Source organism: Carettochelys insculpta, chromosome 1 (genome assembly GCF_033958435.1).
Source record: "Carettochelys insculpta isolate YL-2023 chromosome 1, ASM3395843v1, whole genome shotgun sequence".
Classification (NCBI taxonomy): Eukaryota; Metazoa; Chordata; order Testudines; family Carettochelyidae; genus Carettochelys; species Carettochelys insculpta.
The window spans coordinates 375,397,871-375,417,248 of NC_134137.1; the positions used below are offsets into that span (position 1 = coordinate 375,397,871).

At 44.1% G+C, this 19,378-nt stretch overlaps 1 protein-coding gene across 1 annotated transcript in view; it reads left to right on the forward strand.

Annotated features, from left to right (window-relative positions):
* EXOC4 (exocyst complex component 4) overlaps positions 1-17,445 on the forward strand; it is a 663,660-nt gene extending 646,215 nt beyond the window's left edge. Inside the window, exon 18 of the mRNA XM_074975764.1 lies at positions 13,879-17,445. Coding sequence (XP_074831865.1) covers positions 13,879-14,116 — 238 coding nt within the window. The 3' untranslated portion in view covers positions 14,117-17,445. The remainder of the gene's footprint in view (positions 1-13,878) is intronic.
* Positions 17,446-19,378: the final 1,933 nt, after the last annotated feature.

Genomic DNA, 19,378 nt, shown 5'->3' on the forward strand with positions numbered 1-19,378 from the left:
CCAGGGATTATAGTGGATGAAAGTATGAATATGAGTAAACAGTGTGCCCTGATAGCCCAGGAGGCCAATGGCATATTGTGGTGCATTAGGAGGATCATTTTGAGCAGATCTAGAGAAGTTGTTGTTCCCCTCCATTCAGCACTGGTGAGGCCACATCTGGAGTATTACGTCCAGTTTTGGGGCCCTCCAGTATAGAAAGGATGTGGATGTGCTGGAGCAGGTTCAGTGTAGAGCAACGAAAATGATTAAGGGGCTGGAGCACAAGACCTATGAGGAGAGGCTGAGGGATTTGGGCTTATTTAGTTTGCAGAAGAGAGACTGAGGGGTGATTTAATAGCAGACTTCAACTTCCTGAAGGGGAGCTCTAAAAAGGAGGGTGAGAAACTGTTCTCAGTGGTGTCAGATGGCAGAACAAGGAGTAATGGTCTGAAGTTGAAGAGGGAAAGGTGTAGGTTAGATAATAGGAAAAACTACTTCACCAGGAGGGTAGTGAAGCACTGGAATGCGTTGCGTAGGGAGGTGGTAGAATCTCCATCCCTAAAGGTTTTTAAGTCCCAGCTTGACCTAGTCATGGCTGGGATGGTTTAGTTGGGATTGATCTTGCTTGAAGCAGGGGGCTGGACTCAATGACCTCTGGAGGTCCCTTCCAGCTCTATGATTCTATGAACTTGTATTCAAATTTCCAGTCTAAATTTATTCATAGCCAATATATATTCATTTGTGCTTGTGCCAACATTGTCCTTTAGCTTCAGTAGGTAAAGGACACATATATACATACACTCTCACTCAGTAATGAGCAACCTAGGCTAGTAAGTGGACCGCATGAGTGGCCTTCATCTCAGTGGGCTGCAAGATTGTCATAACCAAGACAGTCTCCTGGGATTGAGTAATTTTGCTAACAGCGCTAGCATACCTAGAATTTGCAGAATGGACTGATTGAGCACTAGCAGCCCTTTGGATGCAGAGGGAGTACACAGCTCTCACACTGTGTTGTGTGCAGTCAGCACACACCTCATTTCATGTACCCTTGCTTTATGTGCCTGTCACTTTAGTTATAAAAAAGGACATGGATGGAAATCATTGGAATCTGGCAACCCTGCCTGTGGGCAAATTTAAACAAAATAGCTCGTGGAACATGTATAGAACCCCAGTGGACCACAGGTTGCCTACCACTGCTCTTACTCCTTCACTTGCACATGCTTTGAATATGTAACTTAAGAGCACCACCAAGATATGCATGTACTTAGGCTACATCTACACAGACCCGCTCAGCGTCAATCTTCCAGGGTTCGGTTTTGCGTGTCTGGCAGTGATGCATGAAATTGGCCTCTCAGGGTTCATAGTCGACCGCTGTACCCCTCATGAGATGCAAGGAGTAAGGGAGGTCAGGAGGAAAAACTCTCCTGTCAACCTTCTTCAATAGGGATAGCCAAGTAAGCCGTGTGCAGATATGTTGATTCTAGCTACGCAATTGCTGAAGCTAGAATTGTGTATCTGCAGTCGACTTACTTTGCCTAGTGTGGACATAGTCTTATACTGAGTGACTTACTACTGCAATCTTTTACTTTCTTCATCTTGACTGACTATTGTTTGTTATTCTCACGCATGGTTTCATGTTTAAATGCATCTGGTTACTCGTCAGCATACGTCATTTTACTTTGTATAGCACCTACCATATTTTTTATCACTGTATAAATGACTACCTACAAAAAATGGGGGAGAATATAATAGGAAAAATGCATCTATTTTTGGTTACGTGAGTACCCAGAACTGAATTTGTACCTACTGAACCTATACCCAATTGTCTTGCATTGATACAGACTAGGCACATGTATAAAAACATGAACAATAAAAACAATGTTTCTTATTCTAAAACATTGTATACAAAATCTGAAAGTCTTTCTCTTAAGATGAAAGCAAATCATTCTCAGGGGAATTGTGATCTAATTTTGAATTCACTTCACCAGCCTCTGAAAAACTTTACTGTGTGCGGGTCCCGGGTTAAAGGTTAACATTAGCATTTAAATAGAGAGTAGTATTAATAGCTCTCAGAGGAGGTTGTCTCATCATGATTGCCTTTTCAGGGGATTGTTTTAAGTGAGAAACCCTCTTTTTTTTCCTTTCCTCCAAAAAAAGAGAGTTCAAGAGATGATCATTTTTCCCGAGAGAGGAGTGTTTTTTAATAGAAGTGCTTAGAACTGCAGCATTGTTAAGTGGTTCACTACTGGGATTTGGAAGTTTTGTTTTGAACCCATCATTTTCAAAACACAGCCCTCTTTTCTATTCTTTGGTTTCTTTTGTTCCATCTCTTCTGATATTTTTTTCCTCAGCGTATCTTTCTTTCATCCCAGCACTGCTCCCGACGCTTGTCATAATACTTCCCATCTGTTGTGAGTACTAAAACAGTCACTTATAGCTGTGGCTTTTCAGGGCCAGATCCAAAGCCTGCTGATCAATAGAAAAAGCCCCACTGACTTCATTAGCATTGGAGCCGGCGCCACCTCCTCAAAAGATCAAGGCATAATGTTTGTCCTCTTACCCCACCTCCTACTATAAGAATTTTAGGACACACCAGAGAGTTCAGAAACTTGGTCAATCCCTCCACCCCATCACGTGAACAGGTCTGAAATGAATGGCCCTCTGGCTTTCCATGAGATAAGTTAGGGACCACTCACATGGGCAAGGATGGCAGATCTGAGCCTTGTTGTGCCAGGCAAAGTTCATATTTCATAAAGACAAGCTGGCTCCACTCCATGTGTTTACCGGCTGTTGCAGCTTTTCCCGGGACATCCTTGTCCATCATTGAAGTTCTGAGATACTCCATCGCTCCCCACCCCCAGTAAGACCCTTTACTACTGCAACCAATCTGCTGGGTGAATATAGACAGAGGGGGCTGGTCTTGAGGCATCTGTCACCCCCTCCAGCTTCTCCCATTCTAAAGAACAAAAGGCAAAGGAGAAATCCATTCTAATGGTATGTCTACAACTTGCACTTGATCAACAAAATCTTTGTTGTTCATGGGTGCTTAAACCCACTCTCCCCCAGTGAATGACAAAGTTTTGCTGCAGCAAGTGAAACTCTGAATGCTGCTCTGTTGGCAGAATTTTTCTACTGACAAATTGAGCCCCATCCAATCCCCCACCATGACACAGTCTTGTTGCTAAAAGCTGCATAGTTTAGACATGCCCAAGAACTTACAAAAGATATACAGGTGTGAGGTCCACCATACCAGATCAAGCCAATGAGCCATCAATTCCAGTATCTGAAACCAAGTCCATGCCCCCAGTGGTTCAGCTGGCCAGTTGTGTGAACAAGAAAGTTGAATTCCTTCCCAACCTTGCAGAGATAATCTCCTACCAATGCTAAAATCACAATACCAGTAGCTTGGAGGGACACACTCTGATAATGAATTTGTCCTGCTCCTGTACTGAGCGGGATATGAGCAGGATGGGGTAAGGCTGGAATGGGGATAGGTTCCTCTCCATAGTGGTTGCACCCACGACTTATCGCCTGAAGCAAAAACTTGGATTACTCGTACCTCAACATGCACCAACTCTTCATATAGGCTTTGACATTATCCAGTCCACTTTCGGGTCTTGGGGTAGCATGTGACAGTGGCTGACCACAAAGGAAGCCTGGCTCCAATCTCACTTGAACCACTTTGGCTCTGGTGTAACAATGTAGTTCCTCTGTATTTACATCAGTGTGAGGGAGAGCAGTGTCAGACCTGCTTGAAGTTCCTTACTTGTTTTAAGTGTGGCCTCTCTTATTTTGTGTGATCTCTTCTCCTTTTAAGGGAAGGGTGCACAATGGAGAGGACTGATTGGTAATTTTACACCTTGGAGGGCAGTTCAGGAGAGGCTAGAGGACCTGTGGGGTTCCTTGAATGTTCAGGTTAGTTAGCCTGAGTGGGACTTCCCAAAGGCTCTCAATACAAGGAAGATACTGCAACTTCCTCAGGATGATCACAAGAGTCTTTGCAAAGTCATTGGCCCTTGGCATAGAAGATCACGCTAAGAGTGAATCTATCCCAGTGATACCCAGACTGAGGCTCAGGAGAGGGAAGTGGCTCCAGGATGCTTTACTATAGTGTTAACGGCTTACAGAATACTTGGTTAGCCATTTCGCTGCAAGAGATATAGATATGAATTCACACTTCTGTGATTCTTTTGGATAATGTTAATTGCTGGTTTGGCTCCTGAACCACTGAGGTCTGAATATCACTGGCCTAACCTGTGCTCACACAGTTGTTGTTATTTATTTGTATTAGCATGGCCCCACTGTGTGAAGAGCTACATAAACACAGAACAATGAGACGGTCCCTGCCCCCAATAAGCTTACAGTCACACAAATCGTCCTTATTCTCTTGCACGGCTCCCATGATTCCAATGGGTCTTCTCAGGTGCAAAAGGATTTGTGGGATCAGGCTTTTATCTAGTCCATTCTGTATAGGCTCTGAATACTCTTCATGTGTTTGACCACCTGGAGAATCTAATCTTCCATGCACGGGTGGACCCTTGTACCCAAACCCAGTCACATCGGGGCTGAATGGAGGCCCAGGGCACCAGGGCTTTTTTGTCAGGTGTGTTAATATACATTAGTATGTAGTAACTTGTCTCATCAGATGGCAGAAGAGATGCCTGGTAATTTTTTTTTCCTGTCTTAACCAGCAAGATTAAAAACTGAAGTGTTTTGCTAAATTCCAGTGAGTGCAAAACAGCACTCCAGAACCTGTCCTCCCCTTTTGACAATCAAAAGAACATTGGTAGTGGCAGGCACAAACAGAGTTCTGAAGGTAAAATGAAGAGCCTAAATAAAAATCACAGAACAAGAGGCTAATTCCACTCACTCTTTCATATTTCATTATTTGATAACATCAGAAGATGAGTCCATCAGAATTGCTTTGGCGAGAGCAAACAGGAGTGTGTCTGATCAATATTTATTAATGCTTTCAAAGACCAGGAAGGAAAAGTTGAGCAGACTCAGTAATTCAGTGAATAATTATTGCTGCAAATCGGGCTTGGCCAAAGGCGATGCAATGCCAGAGAGGCCACGTTTTCATTTTACCCAATTAAAAATGCATACCTTCCTTTCTCTTTGTAGGACATTTTTAATTAAAAAAATAATCTGATTCTGAAAAGACTGACAGGTGATGCCTGAATCGATTAGGTGCAAATTTCTACTGTAGAAGCTGAGGATTTCGAATAGGTTACAGAGCAGAAGGGAGAGGAAACAGTCTATGTCACCATGGTAAAAGAATGTTGAAGGTAGGATCAGTGTTAGCACTTTTGGACAAGGTTGTGAACCATTTTTTTATCACTGTGCTGCCAACTGAAGCACTGTCTATTGATCATGAAGGCAGTCTGGAAATTTAAGGAAAGTTAGCAAGGAGATTGTTCAGATGCACCCCAAAACCAGAACTCCTATCTTAAGGTGGTCAGTGTAACACAAGTGATTCTACAGGCAGACAAATAAAGGGGTTGTGACCATGTACACACAACCTTCTAGTCTGAAAGAGCAGAGAGATCCACCTGCTTCTGCCTTGTTTCTGAATCATTTGCAAACATTTCAGAAAGTTTTGAAAAGTTCAGTTGTCGAAATAAGTGGGGCCCAGAAGAACAGCAGAAGTTTTGGGTGGGTGTTTTAAAACTTTAATGCTCAATCATAGAAACATAGAACACTAGGACTGGAAGGGACCTCGAGAGGCCATCGAGTCCAGCCTCCTGCCCCAATGGCAGGGCCAAGTACTGTCTAAACCATCCCTGATAGACATCTATCTAACCTGTTCTTAAATATCTCCAGCGATGGAGATTCCACAACCTCCCTTGGCAATTTATTCCAGTGTTTGACCACCCTGACAGTTAGGAACTTTTTCCTAATGTCCATCCTAAACCTCCCTTGCTGCAGTTTAAGCCCATTGCCTTTTGTTCTGTCCTCAGAGGCCAAAAAGAACAAGTTTTCTCCCTCCTCCTTATGACACCCTTTTAGATACCTGAAAACCGCTCTCATGTCTCCCCTCAATCTTCTCTTTTCCAAACTAAACAAGCCCAGTTCTTTCAGCCTTTCTTCATAGGTCACATTCTCTAGACCTTTAATCATTCTTGTCGCTCTTTTCTGGGCCCTCTCTAATTTCTCCACATCTTTCTTGAACTGCAGTGCCCAGAACTGGACATAATACTCCAGCTGAGGCCTAACCAGCGCAGAGTAGAGTGGAAGAATGACTTCTCGTGTCTTGTTCGCAACACACCAGTTAATGCACCCCAGAATCATGTTTGCTTTTTTTGCAACAGCATCACACTGTTGACTCATATGTAGCTTGTGGTCCACTATAACCCCTAGATCCCTTTCTGCTGTACTCATTCCTAGACAGTCTCTCCCCATTCTGTATGTATGAAACTGATTGTTCCTTCCCAAGTGGAGCACTTTGCATTTGTCCTTATTAAACTTCATCCTGTTTACCTCAGACCATTTCTCCAATTTATCCAGATCATTTTGAGTTATGACCCTATCCTCCAAAGCAGTTGCAACCCTTCCCAGCTTGGTATCATCTGCAAACATAATAAGTGTATTTTCTATGCCAATATCAATGTAGAATTATGGATGCCTGACACTTCCCTGGGTAAGAACGTACTTTCAGTTGCTTATAATTTAGTTGCTTAGGTCTGGAACTTTTCAGAATGGGTCATTTTGGAATGTTTCAGCTGGAATAGTTCAGCCATTTCTGAAAAAGAGATGAAGGGGAAATGTGTTGCTTTGCTCACAGACAAAAATTCTGGTGACCTTTTCCTTAAGAGGCTTTTCTGCCTACGTGTATTGGCACAGAGATTTGAAATTTGGCCAGGCCGTGACTCTTGTGCCTTTTGCTATCACTGTGAAAATCCACCTAAATCTGGCTAAATTTATAAACACCTGAAAAATCTGTGTGCACATGCTCAGTACAAATTCGTAGACCTTTTCAGCTAAATTCTTGAAAGGGGCAGGCATTTCCTGACTTTTGAGTGTTTTGACTTTGCAACCTTACTGTTCTTCTAATGAGGGGTGTAGAAGAAGGCAGGTGTATGTAATCCTGAGGGTTACAGTGGATGAGAAGCTGGATGTGAGTCAATAGTGTGCCCTTGTGGCCAAGAAAGCTAACAGTAAATTGGGCTGCACTAATAGGAGCATTGCCAGCAGATCTAGGGAAATGATTATTCCCCTCTATTTGGCACCGGTGAGACCACATGCTGGAGTATTGCATCCAGTTTTGGACACCCCTCCCCATTACAGAAAGGATATGGATACAGTGGAGACACTCCAGCAGAGAGAAACAAAAATGATCAGGGGGCTGGGGAACATGGCTTACGAGGAGAGGCTGAGGGCTTTGGGGTCATTGGATTATTTAGTCTTCAGAAGAGAAGAGCTGGGGGGAGGGGATTTGATAGTAGCCTTCAACTACCTGAAGGGCGTTTCCAAAGAGGATAGAGCCAGGCTGTTCTGAGCGGTAGCAAATGACAGAACAAAGAGCAATGGTCTCAAGTTGCAGTGGGGGAGGTCAGGTTGGCTATTAGGAAAAACTATTTCAGTATGAGGTTGGTGAAGCACTGGAACGGGTTACCTGGGGAAGGGGTGGGATCTCCATTCTTAGAGGTTTTTAAAGCCAGGTTTGACAAAGCCCTGGCTGAGACGACTCAGTTGGGGTTGGTCCTGCTTTGAGCAAGGAAGTCTCTCTTCCACCCCTATTCTTCTACAATTCAAATACATATAGAACAAGATTTTCAAACTCATTGGGAAGTTAGATTCTTAAATCCATATTTAAGCACTTAAATAAGTGATCTGATTTTCTGGTGTTTTGAACAGTCAGCAGCTAACCCAGTAGGATAGTGGGAGATGCTGGTTGCTCAGCACTTCAGAAAAATCAGACCATTTTGTTAGGTGCCTTTATATGGATTTAAGAGCCTAATTTTAGATAGCCATCTTTCAGATTTTATGCCCTTATCATCATGGCATCACATTTAGCCATGGGATAAGTATTATGATTTTGCAAATGGGGAATCTCAGGTAAGAAATGGTCAGAGATGTGACTTAGGCCAAAGAGGAAGCTGGAATAAAATTCAGGAGTCCATTGCTCCTTAGTCCCATGTTTCACATCTGCGAAGCTAATCATGCTCTTCAACTATCCCTCTGTGTGCCCAGAGTGATTTGCTTAGCTGAAGAACAGGCTGAGTTGCAGGCAGCAGGCTTGGAGACAGCTTGTGACAGTCCTTATGTTGTAAAGTGCGACCAGGCCCCATTCTGGGATCTGCTGCCACATCCACAAACCTGGAATGGCACTAGGTCTGCAGGGTTCTGTGCTCCAGTGCACCAACATGGAAAGGGAGGTCGGATCTGGCACTAAAAGAACTGTGTATCCATTAGTATGGTGGGAAGTTGGCAGGATCTGTTGGCTTTTTCACGGTGGGTTCCTGAGCTAACCAGTTTTGCCTCATAGTAAGGGCTTGTTGAGGCTTTGTCATCCAGTGTTCTGTCAGCAGTGTCGAGGTTTTCTCATCACAGTACTAGGAGCTACCAGCATTAAACGCTGTAGCAGTAGATCTTTTTCAGGGCATACGGGAGACAAACTGGGTTTTGTCTCACACTATTTTAATGCCCTATGAAGCAATTTGGTCCCAAGATTTTTTAGCTTTCCCCAGTGATCTGGAAATGTTCCATATAATACATTCCATTCCGTATTTCAGTCCTGCACTCTTAAAGGGGTGTCTCAGCCTTGCGAAATGCTACTGCTTCTGCTGGGGAACATGCACAGCTTTGACTGCTGCCTGAAATAACACTGGTTTCAGTTGGCACTATTGGTGTCACAGCCCTGGTGAGTGAGACGGAGGAACAGCTGCTACAAAGAATAAAATCTTTTGTGACCCATGGACATTGTAGCCTTTCTGGGGGCTGATTCCATGGACTGGCTACTAATACAGGCATGAAGTGAAGTAGTGCAGGATGGGAACAAAATCATTCTGCATTGAAATCAGGGGAAACCCAGGGATGACTTGAACATTTGATGGAGCAGTAGACCTGCCCCAGTGTGTGTGGCTGGAATGGTATGAGGGAGTCACCTCAGCCTGCAGCAACTAGACGGCAATGCAAGATCTCTCCTGTCTGTCACTTCCCTCCACTCACGTGCTTAAGCAGATGAAAGCTCTAGATAACCTAGCCAGTAAAACACTGGGAAGCCTTTGCCTGGAAGGCACTAAAGAACACCTCGTTATTACGCCTGTTGTGAATGAAATGAGTGGGTTTCATGCACCAACAGTCATGCAGGGCTCTGTCTCCTGAGCCAGGCCAAGAACTTGCCAGAACAGTGTTCCTGCGCTTTTGCCATGTGGAGGACAAGAACTTCTTCTCAAAATGGCATCCACACAATGTGACCTCTTGTGCACCATTCCCCTGCCAGCAGAAGCAGAAATGAAAGTGATCCAAGGCAATTAGAAGCCAGAGGGGCCCATGGTTGAAGAAAGTCTGGGAGCCACTGTTCTTTATTATCACAGACTCCCAGTTCCATTTGTCCTGTGTTTCGGGCAGGGATGGAGCCTGGTAGCACCACCACCGTCTCATGCTCTCAGGGGATGTCTTGTGAAGGCTCTGAAACTTAACAGTGAAATGGCCCTTTGACTCTCTCTAACTACAGGACCTCCCTTGACCGTAACTTTAAGCCCTGAAGCTAAACAGCCTTGTTTTTTGTTTTGGCCCAGTTAAATGCCCTTACAGAGCTTCTTTATCATTCTGTTTCCTCTGCCCTTCCCTGCCCATGCCCCTCAAACGAACACTAGCTGCTCACCTGAACATCTGTCAATTTCCCATCTCGTGTTCTGCTCAGAGTAGGGGATGAGTTTGGTGTCACCTTTGTCCGGCTGTCAGAATCACCCTCACTCAGTTGGCTCAGAATGAGGATAACTTGGGAACAGACTTGGGCTATGGGAACAAATCCTTCAAGCTGCAGTGGTGGATTAAGTTTTGAAGGACACAGAGACAGATAACATCTCTGCTGGAGCGAAGCCAGACCAGCACTGTGTGAGACTCTAGCCGGTCAAATTGTGAGCCTTGCAGCATCTGGCCAAGGTCATCTCAAAAACTGATTAGTTTGCTCCAGTTTGTATGCTGGGCACTGCATGCAGGCGGTAGGATCTCTCAATTAGGCCATCCCTAGGACCAGCACACCGAAGCGCCAGAGGAATATAACATTTAATGCACTGCTTTACAACGGCTCCTCAGAGTGCTGTTTTAATGCATTCAGACCGCTGAGCAGAGCCAAAGGTGGTTGCTTTCCTGGGCCCGCTCTTGAAGCTCTTAAATTATTTACTCCACCGTGCCCCACTGCCAGAGCACATACAACTACCGCAGACTTCACCTTCAGACACATTGCAGCATTCCTTCCTTCCCTATCTCCGCCGCCTGCCAGTGGACAGGGGTCATAGTGCTTCTTTGAAGTGAGTTCTTGTTGCAATACCCCGTGAGCAAAGAGAAATAGATCTTTATCCTGAGCTCTTAAGGCCTCATTTCTTTAGGAGCCATACAAGGGTTAAAGGGCAGTTAGTTCTTAACTGGAAATGAGATGTTTTCTGTCCATCCCCCACACCAGGCAGTGAGACATTCCCAAACAAAGGCAGAATCAGCAGCTGGGTCTCACCACCTTTGTGCGAGGCCCAGCTTTATAGAGCAATGGGCAAGGAGCTTTCCCCTGCTAAGGGCTTGCCCTCTTCCTTCTCAGGCAAACAGAGAACAGGAGTACCCAATGGCCAGAAATGTGAACAATTCAGTGTTCGTTGGGGTTAGCTTCTGGCATGCATGAATCTGGTTTTCGTTCCTTTTTCTTCTCCCCTGACCCCCCATTTTCTTGTTCCCAACTTACTTCCTATTTTCCCCCCATTGTATATAGCTGTGATTCCCAACCTGGGATCCGTGGACCAATCCACAGGGGGTCTGTGGAAAAAAAGAAAAGATAAATAAAAATGGTCATAGAAAATAAGTTTTAAATAATTTGCAAAGTTACCATCAATAATTATTTTTAAATTACATATCTTCCAATAATGTTATTAATTATTGTCCAGAAATCTATGGTGTGATTTCCTTTTTCATTTGATGAAGTGTACATAGCAGCTAGAAATGGCTTTGTTGGGGGTCCTTGCACAGTTTGAGGAAGGCGATTGTGGGTCTGCACCACTGCTATATAGTAATATTTTCTGATATATATTCTACTGAAATTTAACTAACCAATCCTAACACATTGTGTAAGATGCTTAATTGGTTTACACCCAGCAAAATTAATTCTACAGAAGATGAAAACGATTGAAGAGCTAGACAGAGACAATACAAATAAACAATAGAGAGGTGGGGAACAGAGAAACAAAACAATAAAGAAATGAGGATTTCACAAAGCCGGCGATTCTTAAGTGGGTCCTTGGTGGGCAGAAAGCTGTCAACTTAAGTTTTCACCCTTGGAACTGGAGGTGAGAGACGGTATTGTCTACCAGCCCAGAATTGCCTCATTTCACAGACACTGGTTCAGGATGTGTCAGGGGGTGACTATGTTTACTAGATTAGGGCTGCCTCTGCTGCTTAGCCAAAAACCTTTGCTTAAGTACAAGGCCTCAGACAATCCTACAGCTAGACGTGGTTTTGAATGTTCTTATTCCACTGCGATAAGCAAAACAGTAAGAATATGCCAACATTCTTAAAGAATAAGCCTGTACAGGCAGGCCTAAATATCGGTGTCTTACCATCCCCTAGCAGAGGCTGTTCAGAAGGACAGCCCCTGCCACCACGAAAGGTAGTGGGGGTTGATGGAGCCATAGACTTGACTCCTTGACATTGGCCAAAAGGGCAGGATGGCCATGGAGCAAAGAAAGTGCTGCTACCTAAAAGAGTTAGCACACAATTTCCCAACGTATCATGCTCCCTGAATGGGGAACTCCAGACCACCCTGAACACTGGCCTCTGCCTTCATGGTGCAGTGTGGATCTAAGACTTCTAGCGGCTTCATGAGGACCTTCTTGGTAAGCTTTATTCTACCCATTGTACAGATGAAGCACCAAGAACCTGTGTTTTGTTCAAGGCTGCACAGTCATAGTGCCATGCAGAGAAACCCAGTGTCCTGACTCCTAGTCTACCACTCCAACTGTTAGGCAACACCTTCTTCTAGAGGGATCACTCTCATGCCCTGCTTTTACAAATAATGAAATGCGCTTGTCATTAAATAGGTTTTACTCATAGGAGAAGAGTTGGGGTGGAAAGTAAAACCTCTCAACCAGTCACCTAGTACCAACTCAAATCAAACTGCAGGCAAGTGTAATCACTTCTTTCTGATTGGCTGGAACACAGAAATAAAAAAATCACATCTGCAAGCCCACCAAAGCACAATCTTTCCATAATGGTCAGACTGTTCACTATCCCTGCAAAGTGACACCTTCACTGAAGTGACTCCTTGCTTAAATTCACGGCTTTAAAATTCATTCTTTAATTCAGTGCATTTAACTCTAAATTGAAACAAACCAGGTGTGCAACTTCTGTACTACCCCTGTCTCCTTGTACCTGCTTTAATTTTTTAAAAGAACCACCCAGAACCTTTGAAGAGACATTTTCATTTTCTAAATTTCTTTTTCAAATGTTGGACAGTTAAAATGACATTGACGGACTCTGAGATCAGGACCCTGCCTTTAGAATCACTCTGCTGCCTGTCAGGGTTGCCAGTTTTGGTTGGCTGTATTCCTGGAGATTTCCTCCCATGCCATAATCTTTAATTAAAGATTCATAATTCCTTGGACTTCAGGCCAACCCTATTCCCTATTAGCATTCATCAGTCAGACCAAGGGCATAAACTTTTATCCTGTTAACTGAATCCTCCACCCGGCAAAACCTGAAGGGCCTTCCCTTTGACCAGGTTGTATTGAGAGAGTCTGAGTGAACTGGAATGTGCTGGGTGGTTTCTTCTTGCGTCCACTCCTCTGTAGAGGCTTGATATATAAACCTGAAGTTCCCACTGTTACCTACCCACTGAAGGTGATTTTCATTGCAGTTCCCCCCCCCGGCCCCCGCAATACAGAGGGATGGTTTAGGTGTGGGTGAATGGTGCAAGATGAAGAGAGTTACAAGTGATGTTCTTCCCCCATTTGTGTCTATCACCTGTTGCCTCTTCTCTTGTACTTTGGGTGTGTCTTCCCTGCACGGACGATCAATCCAGTCAGGGTCAATCTCCCGGGGTTCAATTTTGCATGCCTAGTAGGGACATGCAAAATCAAACTATCTGGGGTCAACAGTCGACCCTTGTACTCCTCAATCTCAAGAGAAGTAAGGGAGGTTCTCTCGTGGAGACCTTCCTCTATGAGGAAGGCCAGGTAAGTCGATTGTAGATAAGTCAATTCTGGTACGCAATTGCCATAGCTAGAATTGCATATCTACAATTGACTTAAATGTCAAGTATAGAACTGGCCTTAGACTGAAAGTCTTTGGGGCAGGAACTGTTCTTTTTTTCCCCTTCTGTGTTTGTGCAGCACCCAGTGCAGCAAGGTCCAGATCTATGATTGAGACTTGAGGGCACTGCCATAATACCAATCATAGTTCAATAGTAACAGAGAGTAAGCCGTGCTAGTCTATACACTATCAAAACAAAAAGCAGTCAAGTAGCACTTTAAAGACTAGCAAAATAGTTTATTAGGTGAGCTTTCGTGGGACAGACCCACTTCTTCAGACCATAGCCAGACCAGAACAGACTCAATATTTAAGACACAGTATTTAAGAAGTGGGTCTGTCCCACGAAAGCTCACCTAATAATCATAGTTCAGTGTAAATGATGTACTGATTCACAAGTGCCTGGGTTCATGCTCATAGCAGGTTTCCTTATTTGCTTTCCAGGCAATACTATGAGATGTTGTACAATACAGCAGATGAGCTCTTAAACCTCGTGGTGGATCAAGGAGTAAAGTACACGGAGCTAGAGTACATCTATGCCTTGAGCTTGCTGCACCGTAGCCAGACCGGTGTCGGGGACCAGACAACCCAGAACATGAGACTGCAGCGTCTGAAGGAGATCATCTGTGAGCAGGCAGCCATCAAACAGGCCAGCAAGGACAAGAAAATCACAACCGTGTAATCCGTGCCATCGTTTCTCAGAAGCTGAGCCACATGGGGCCACTGCACATGCTGTGCCATCTATAGTAATAATTGATCAAACATGTATGTTACGGGCGGTATTGTACTGTACTAATGGAAGGGGACATCCGGTCTGATGTTTGGGGTTGGTCTTTTTACACTTAATCATGCCAAGCTTTCCTTCTGTATTATCCTAAGAGCATTTGCACTGCTCTCCCTTCCCCACAGGGAAACTTACAAAGTTGAATCTAGAGGAAATTTGGATAAGGGTGCGGTTGGGAGAACAGAAGTGCCAATAAATACTGGGATATCTCTGCTGAATTACCACTGTTTTGTCTTGACTCGGAATTGGGTAGCCAGCTATGATCGGGGGTGGGGCGAGTTAGTGGAGGGATTCTGACACCATAAACAGGTTCAGCTGCCATTAATGGAAACCGTCAAGGGCTCATCTAGATCTAAATTGTGAAATCTTAATGGGCTTGAAGTTGTTCTAGGGTTTTCCTGCAAGGGAAGTTTATTTGAACTCTGTTGACACTATTGCTCTTCTATACAATACTACATAGGGGCACCGATTTTTTTTTCCTGTTTTCCATTACAAAGAGAACTGGTTGTTAGTTTCTGACTAGTGGAATTTGGCTTTCATTTTGGATGGTGTTGAGCCAATTCATGTGTCATCAGAGGCAGCACATTGGATCATTGGTTTCAATTTCCAGTGTTCTGCTGCCTCAATGCCATGAATCATCAGTTTCCAGAGATCATCCTGTTCCAGATAAGGGTGGAAGTAGGTGGAAATTGCAAACTCGACATTTTCACAGGCAGGGAAACATCTTCAGAGAATTAACTCTCTTTTTCGTAAATATCATTTGAGTCATTCATCAACTTGAAAGATAAATCCTGATTCACAACAGAGGTACTGCTGCAGACATGTAGGCTGGCGCAACTCAGCAGCAATGGGTAGGGAAGGGAGGAGGAGGTAAGTTAAGACTACCCATCAGTCTGAGAGTCTCTGAACACCATGCTCATCTGTTGCAGCCATAATTTCCATCTTTCCTTCCACCATTCACTGCTCTCACCCACACAGGAAAAGGATCGTTATTGATTGTGGCTGATGGATTTATTCCAGTCTTTAATATAAAGTCTGCATTGTATTCATGTTTTTGAGAGGGCAGTTGCCATCCATGATTTGGTGTCATGCGCTGAGCTGTGTTCTCTTTGTCCTGCAAAACTACTTGTGTGGCAACTATCTTGAAACGACTGCCAAATTAAAGGGCGTTTTATGAATCCTTAAAGATTGCTGTGGAAGTTTTTTTAAATCTTAAGTATTTATTTTGCACTTGCTGAGCTCCTGGCACTTAGGGATTGTCCAGCACTTTACAGTTTGGTTAAATGAAACTTATATCACCCCTGTGTGGGAAGAATGACCACCTCTTTACAGATGGGAAAAATGAGGACACAGAGAGGGGATAGGGAATGCCCAAGATTACTCAGTAAAACAGAACCAGAAGTAGACACCATGACCCCTGGTCTAACCATGAGATAACAGCATCTTTCCGATTTCTTAATAGGCCTAGTAGTCTGTCAAAGAAAATGGAAACTGCTTCGGACAATGCGTCTGGGATCTTCCCAAGCAGATACTTTCAGGCTTTGAGTGGGCTGCTGAAAAGCTTGTCAACAGCTGGCACTTGTCCATCTGTCCCTTGTTAGTTTATTTTAATGACATTTAACACCCCTGCTCGAGAAGCACTTTTATGTGATGCGAGTCCACAGATAACAGGAGCTTCTTTTATGTGTTCACTTGCCCTCTTAGAGCTTCCAAACCTGTCTCTGGATTTTTACCTCTTAATTGGTTTAGTTATAATTATTGTGCTAGGTGGAATGACTAGCACTGCCTCTAGTTAAGCTTGCTGAGTGCTTTAAATGGTTCAACTCTGTTTTCAGTGCTTATGTAACCCCAGAGGCATTGAGAGAGAGAGAGAGAAGTCTCTGCTCTAGTGCCTTAGCTTAGAGCCAGCTGGCATTTGGCTGATAAGGCTCATGCACATGGCCTTAGTCCCTAAGCTTGTAGGTTCACTCCCTCCTCCTCCTGATGACCTGAGTTCATTGGTCTTACACTTACATGGTGAAACTTTAACCTTTCAGACTAAAATTTTCTGTCCCAGGTGTCTGATGCAGATTTTATTTCATTTATTCCAACTTTATTGTAAAGTTCAGCAAACCTTTTTAAAAAATCATCCTGTTTCTCAGAAAAAGATTAGGGGGAAAATGCATGATTGGAAGGCATTAGAAGAATTCTTACAGCTGTTGAATTGAAAAGGTCTTGTGCTTCCCAGCCTTAGAACAAATGCTTGAAATTTCAAAGGGGAATCACCCAAGTGCTAGGGATGTGCCTTTTCATGTCCCCAAAAGAAGACAGGATGGTCACAAGGTCAGTGTGTTCAAAAACCACACTGGAGAACTGGGTTCTAGCCCTTCCTCTGCCACCAAGTTCTGTGTGAACTCCACCCCATGAAAATGCACCTAAAGATGCCCAAGTTATCAGCCTCCAAAAATTGCAATTTTTACATGCTCAGTAGACAGATATTCAGTGTATAAGGATGAGCAAGGTTCCTGGGGTGAATCAGTGGTGGAGCAGGTCATTGTGTACAGGGTCCTGCTTCATTTCTTGCAGAAATTGGAAGATGTGCAATAAATAAGGCAGGGGGTTATGGGAAGAGAAAAGGAAATTTTCCAAGACGAATGCAGTCAAATGCCACTCTGGAGAATCAGCATCAATCTCTGCCTCTGCCACAGAGTTCCAGTGGGATACTGGGCAAGTCACTTAGGCAGAGTAGCCACCTGAGAAAAAACTGGTTTAGGTGCCTGGTTTTTTGAGTGCCTGACATAAGCCAGCTGGGGCACAATTGCAGAAGTGCTGAGCATGCACAGCTGCAGCTCAGTACTTAATTCATACCAGGGCTTGCAAGGGCTGAGCCTGGCACCTTCAGGCCTGGCACTTCAGGTCTTGTCACGTCCATTATGAAATTAAAAAACTGCTTGAGCTCCTGAAACCTCTTTCACTACAGATTAAGCACAGCTGTAACCTGAAGTCATTTGGAGTTGTACTTTGAATATGCAAAATTATGTAAACACTAAATATTCTGAAATTAATTAGCAAGTCTCACAGGGGTCGTCGTGTTAGTCTGTAGCCACAAAAACACAAGGAATCCTGTGACACTAGCAGACTTATTTGTTGGCAAATAACCCGTTGAACCTCTTTATGGGCAAAAACCTGAACTCTTATGTCTGAATAAATCTCTTAGGCTATGTCTACACTAGCCCTAAACTTCGAAATGGCCATTTTGAAGTTTACTAATGAAGCGCTGAAATACATATTCAGCGCCTCATTAGCATGCGGGCGGCCGCGGCACTTCGAAATTGACGTGCCTCACCACCGCGCGGCTCATCCCGACGGGGCTCCTTTTGGAAAGGACCCTGCCTACTTCAAAGTCCCCTTATTCCTATGAGCAGATGGGAATAAGGGGACTTCATGCGGGCGGCCGCGGCACTTCGAAATTGACGCGGCTCGCCACTGTGCGGCTCGTCCCAACGGGGCTCCTTTTCGAAAGGACCCTGCCTGCTTCGAAGTCCCCTTATTCCTATGAGCAGATGGGAATAAGGGGACTTCGAAGCAGGCAGGGTCCTTTCGAAAAGGAGCCCCGTTGGGACGAGCCGCACAGTGGCGAGCCGCGTCAATTTCGAAGTGCCGCGGCCGCCCGCATGCTAATGAGGCGCTGAATATGTATTTCACCACTTCATTAGTAAACTTTGAAATGGCCATTTGCATGGCCATTTCGAAGTTTGGGGCTAGTGTAGAGACAGCCTTAGTCTTTAAGGTGACACAGGACTCCTTGGAATTAATTGGGCACCCAAAATTAGTGGAGACCTTATAACAGTTTGGACCTTAATGTTTCTGTGCTTCAGGTCCCATCTGTAAAATGGTTACAACATGGAAGAAGTAATAACACCTAATCTCACAGGGATGTTATGAAAGTAGATTCATTAGTGTTTGTGAAGGAGACAGATTATCTGGTGACAGCGTCATAGAGAAACTCCATAGGAAATGAACAATTTTTATTCAAAACGGGCTTTGAATGGTGTGCAGTGAATTAGTCCTGGGCCCACACACTGATTGATTGAGAAGACTGATAAAGAAATAGTGAATAACTACTCTGAGGCTACGTCTACGCTTGCCCCCTTCTTTGAAGGGTAATCAGGCTAACGGGAGATTACTAATGAAGTGCTGCAATGCATATGCATTAGTAATCTCCCATCAGCCTGATTGGCAAGTGTAGACTTAGCCTGTGTGTATTAGTTAGAGGTTCTGTAGGGAAAAAAAATCACGCAATCATGTGATTAAAAACTGTATCATAAAGCATACACAGCAGAGAAGCCAAATTAAGGTGACACCAACCATGTTAGTTTCAGCATTTCCGCAACGCTGACTTCTTGAAGTTGCAACCCTACCTTTCTTCAAAGCCCTTTTTCTGATATTTGTATAGGGTGACATTCACCCCTGCGCAGACAGCTCAGTACAAGGCTCAATTTTCCCAGCAGCATCCAAATAGGCAAAGAATGGTCCCCTGGCCTTGAAGAGCTTGAAGTCAAAATGTTGTCACTGGAGATGCATTGAGTCCTTCTACCACTATATTCTAAAATGTGATGTACTGTCGACTGATCTAGGTACTTATGTAGCCCTAATCACTGTCATACCTGAGCACCTTACAATTATCAATGGATTTTATCCCTGAACACCTCTGGGAGGTAGGTAAGGATCCCATTTTACAGATGGGGGATTAAAACCTAGGATAAAGTTACTTGTCTAGTGTCACTGAAGAAGTCTCTGGAAATACCATCACTGGACCTAACCAGGTTACTCACAGAATCACGGGCAGTTTCTCATGCTCCTCTACTAACATCATATATGCCATCATGTGCCAACAATGCTCAGATGCTTTGTATATTGGACAGACTTCTAACTCCCTTAGACAAAGGGTCAATGGGCACAAAACAGACATCAAAACACTCCAGATCCACAAACCAGTTAGTCAACATTTTAATGGAATGGGGCATTCTGTCAATGACCTAAAGGTATGTGTGTTACAGAAAAGGAATTATCGCACCGTTTTGGAAAGAGAAACATCTGAGCTGGCTTTTATATTCAAATTCGGCACTGTAGCAAGTCCCGTGTCGCCCAGCCCCTGGGTCTAGGGCGGGCGGCAACAAA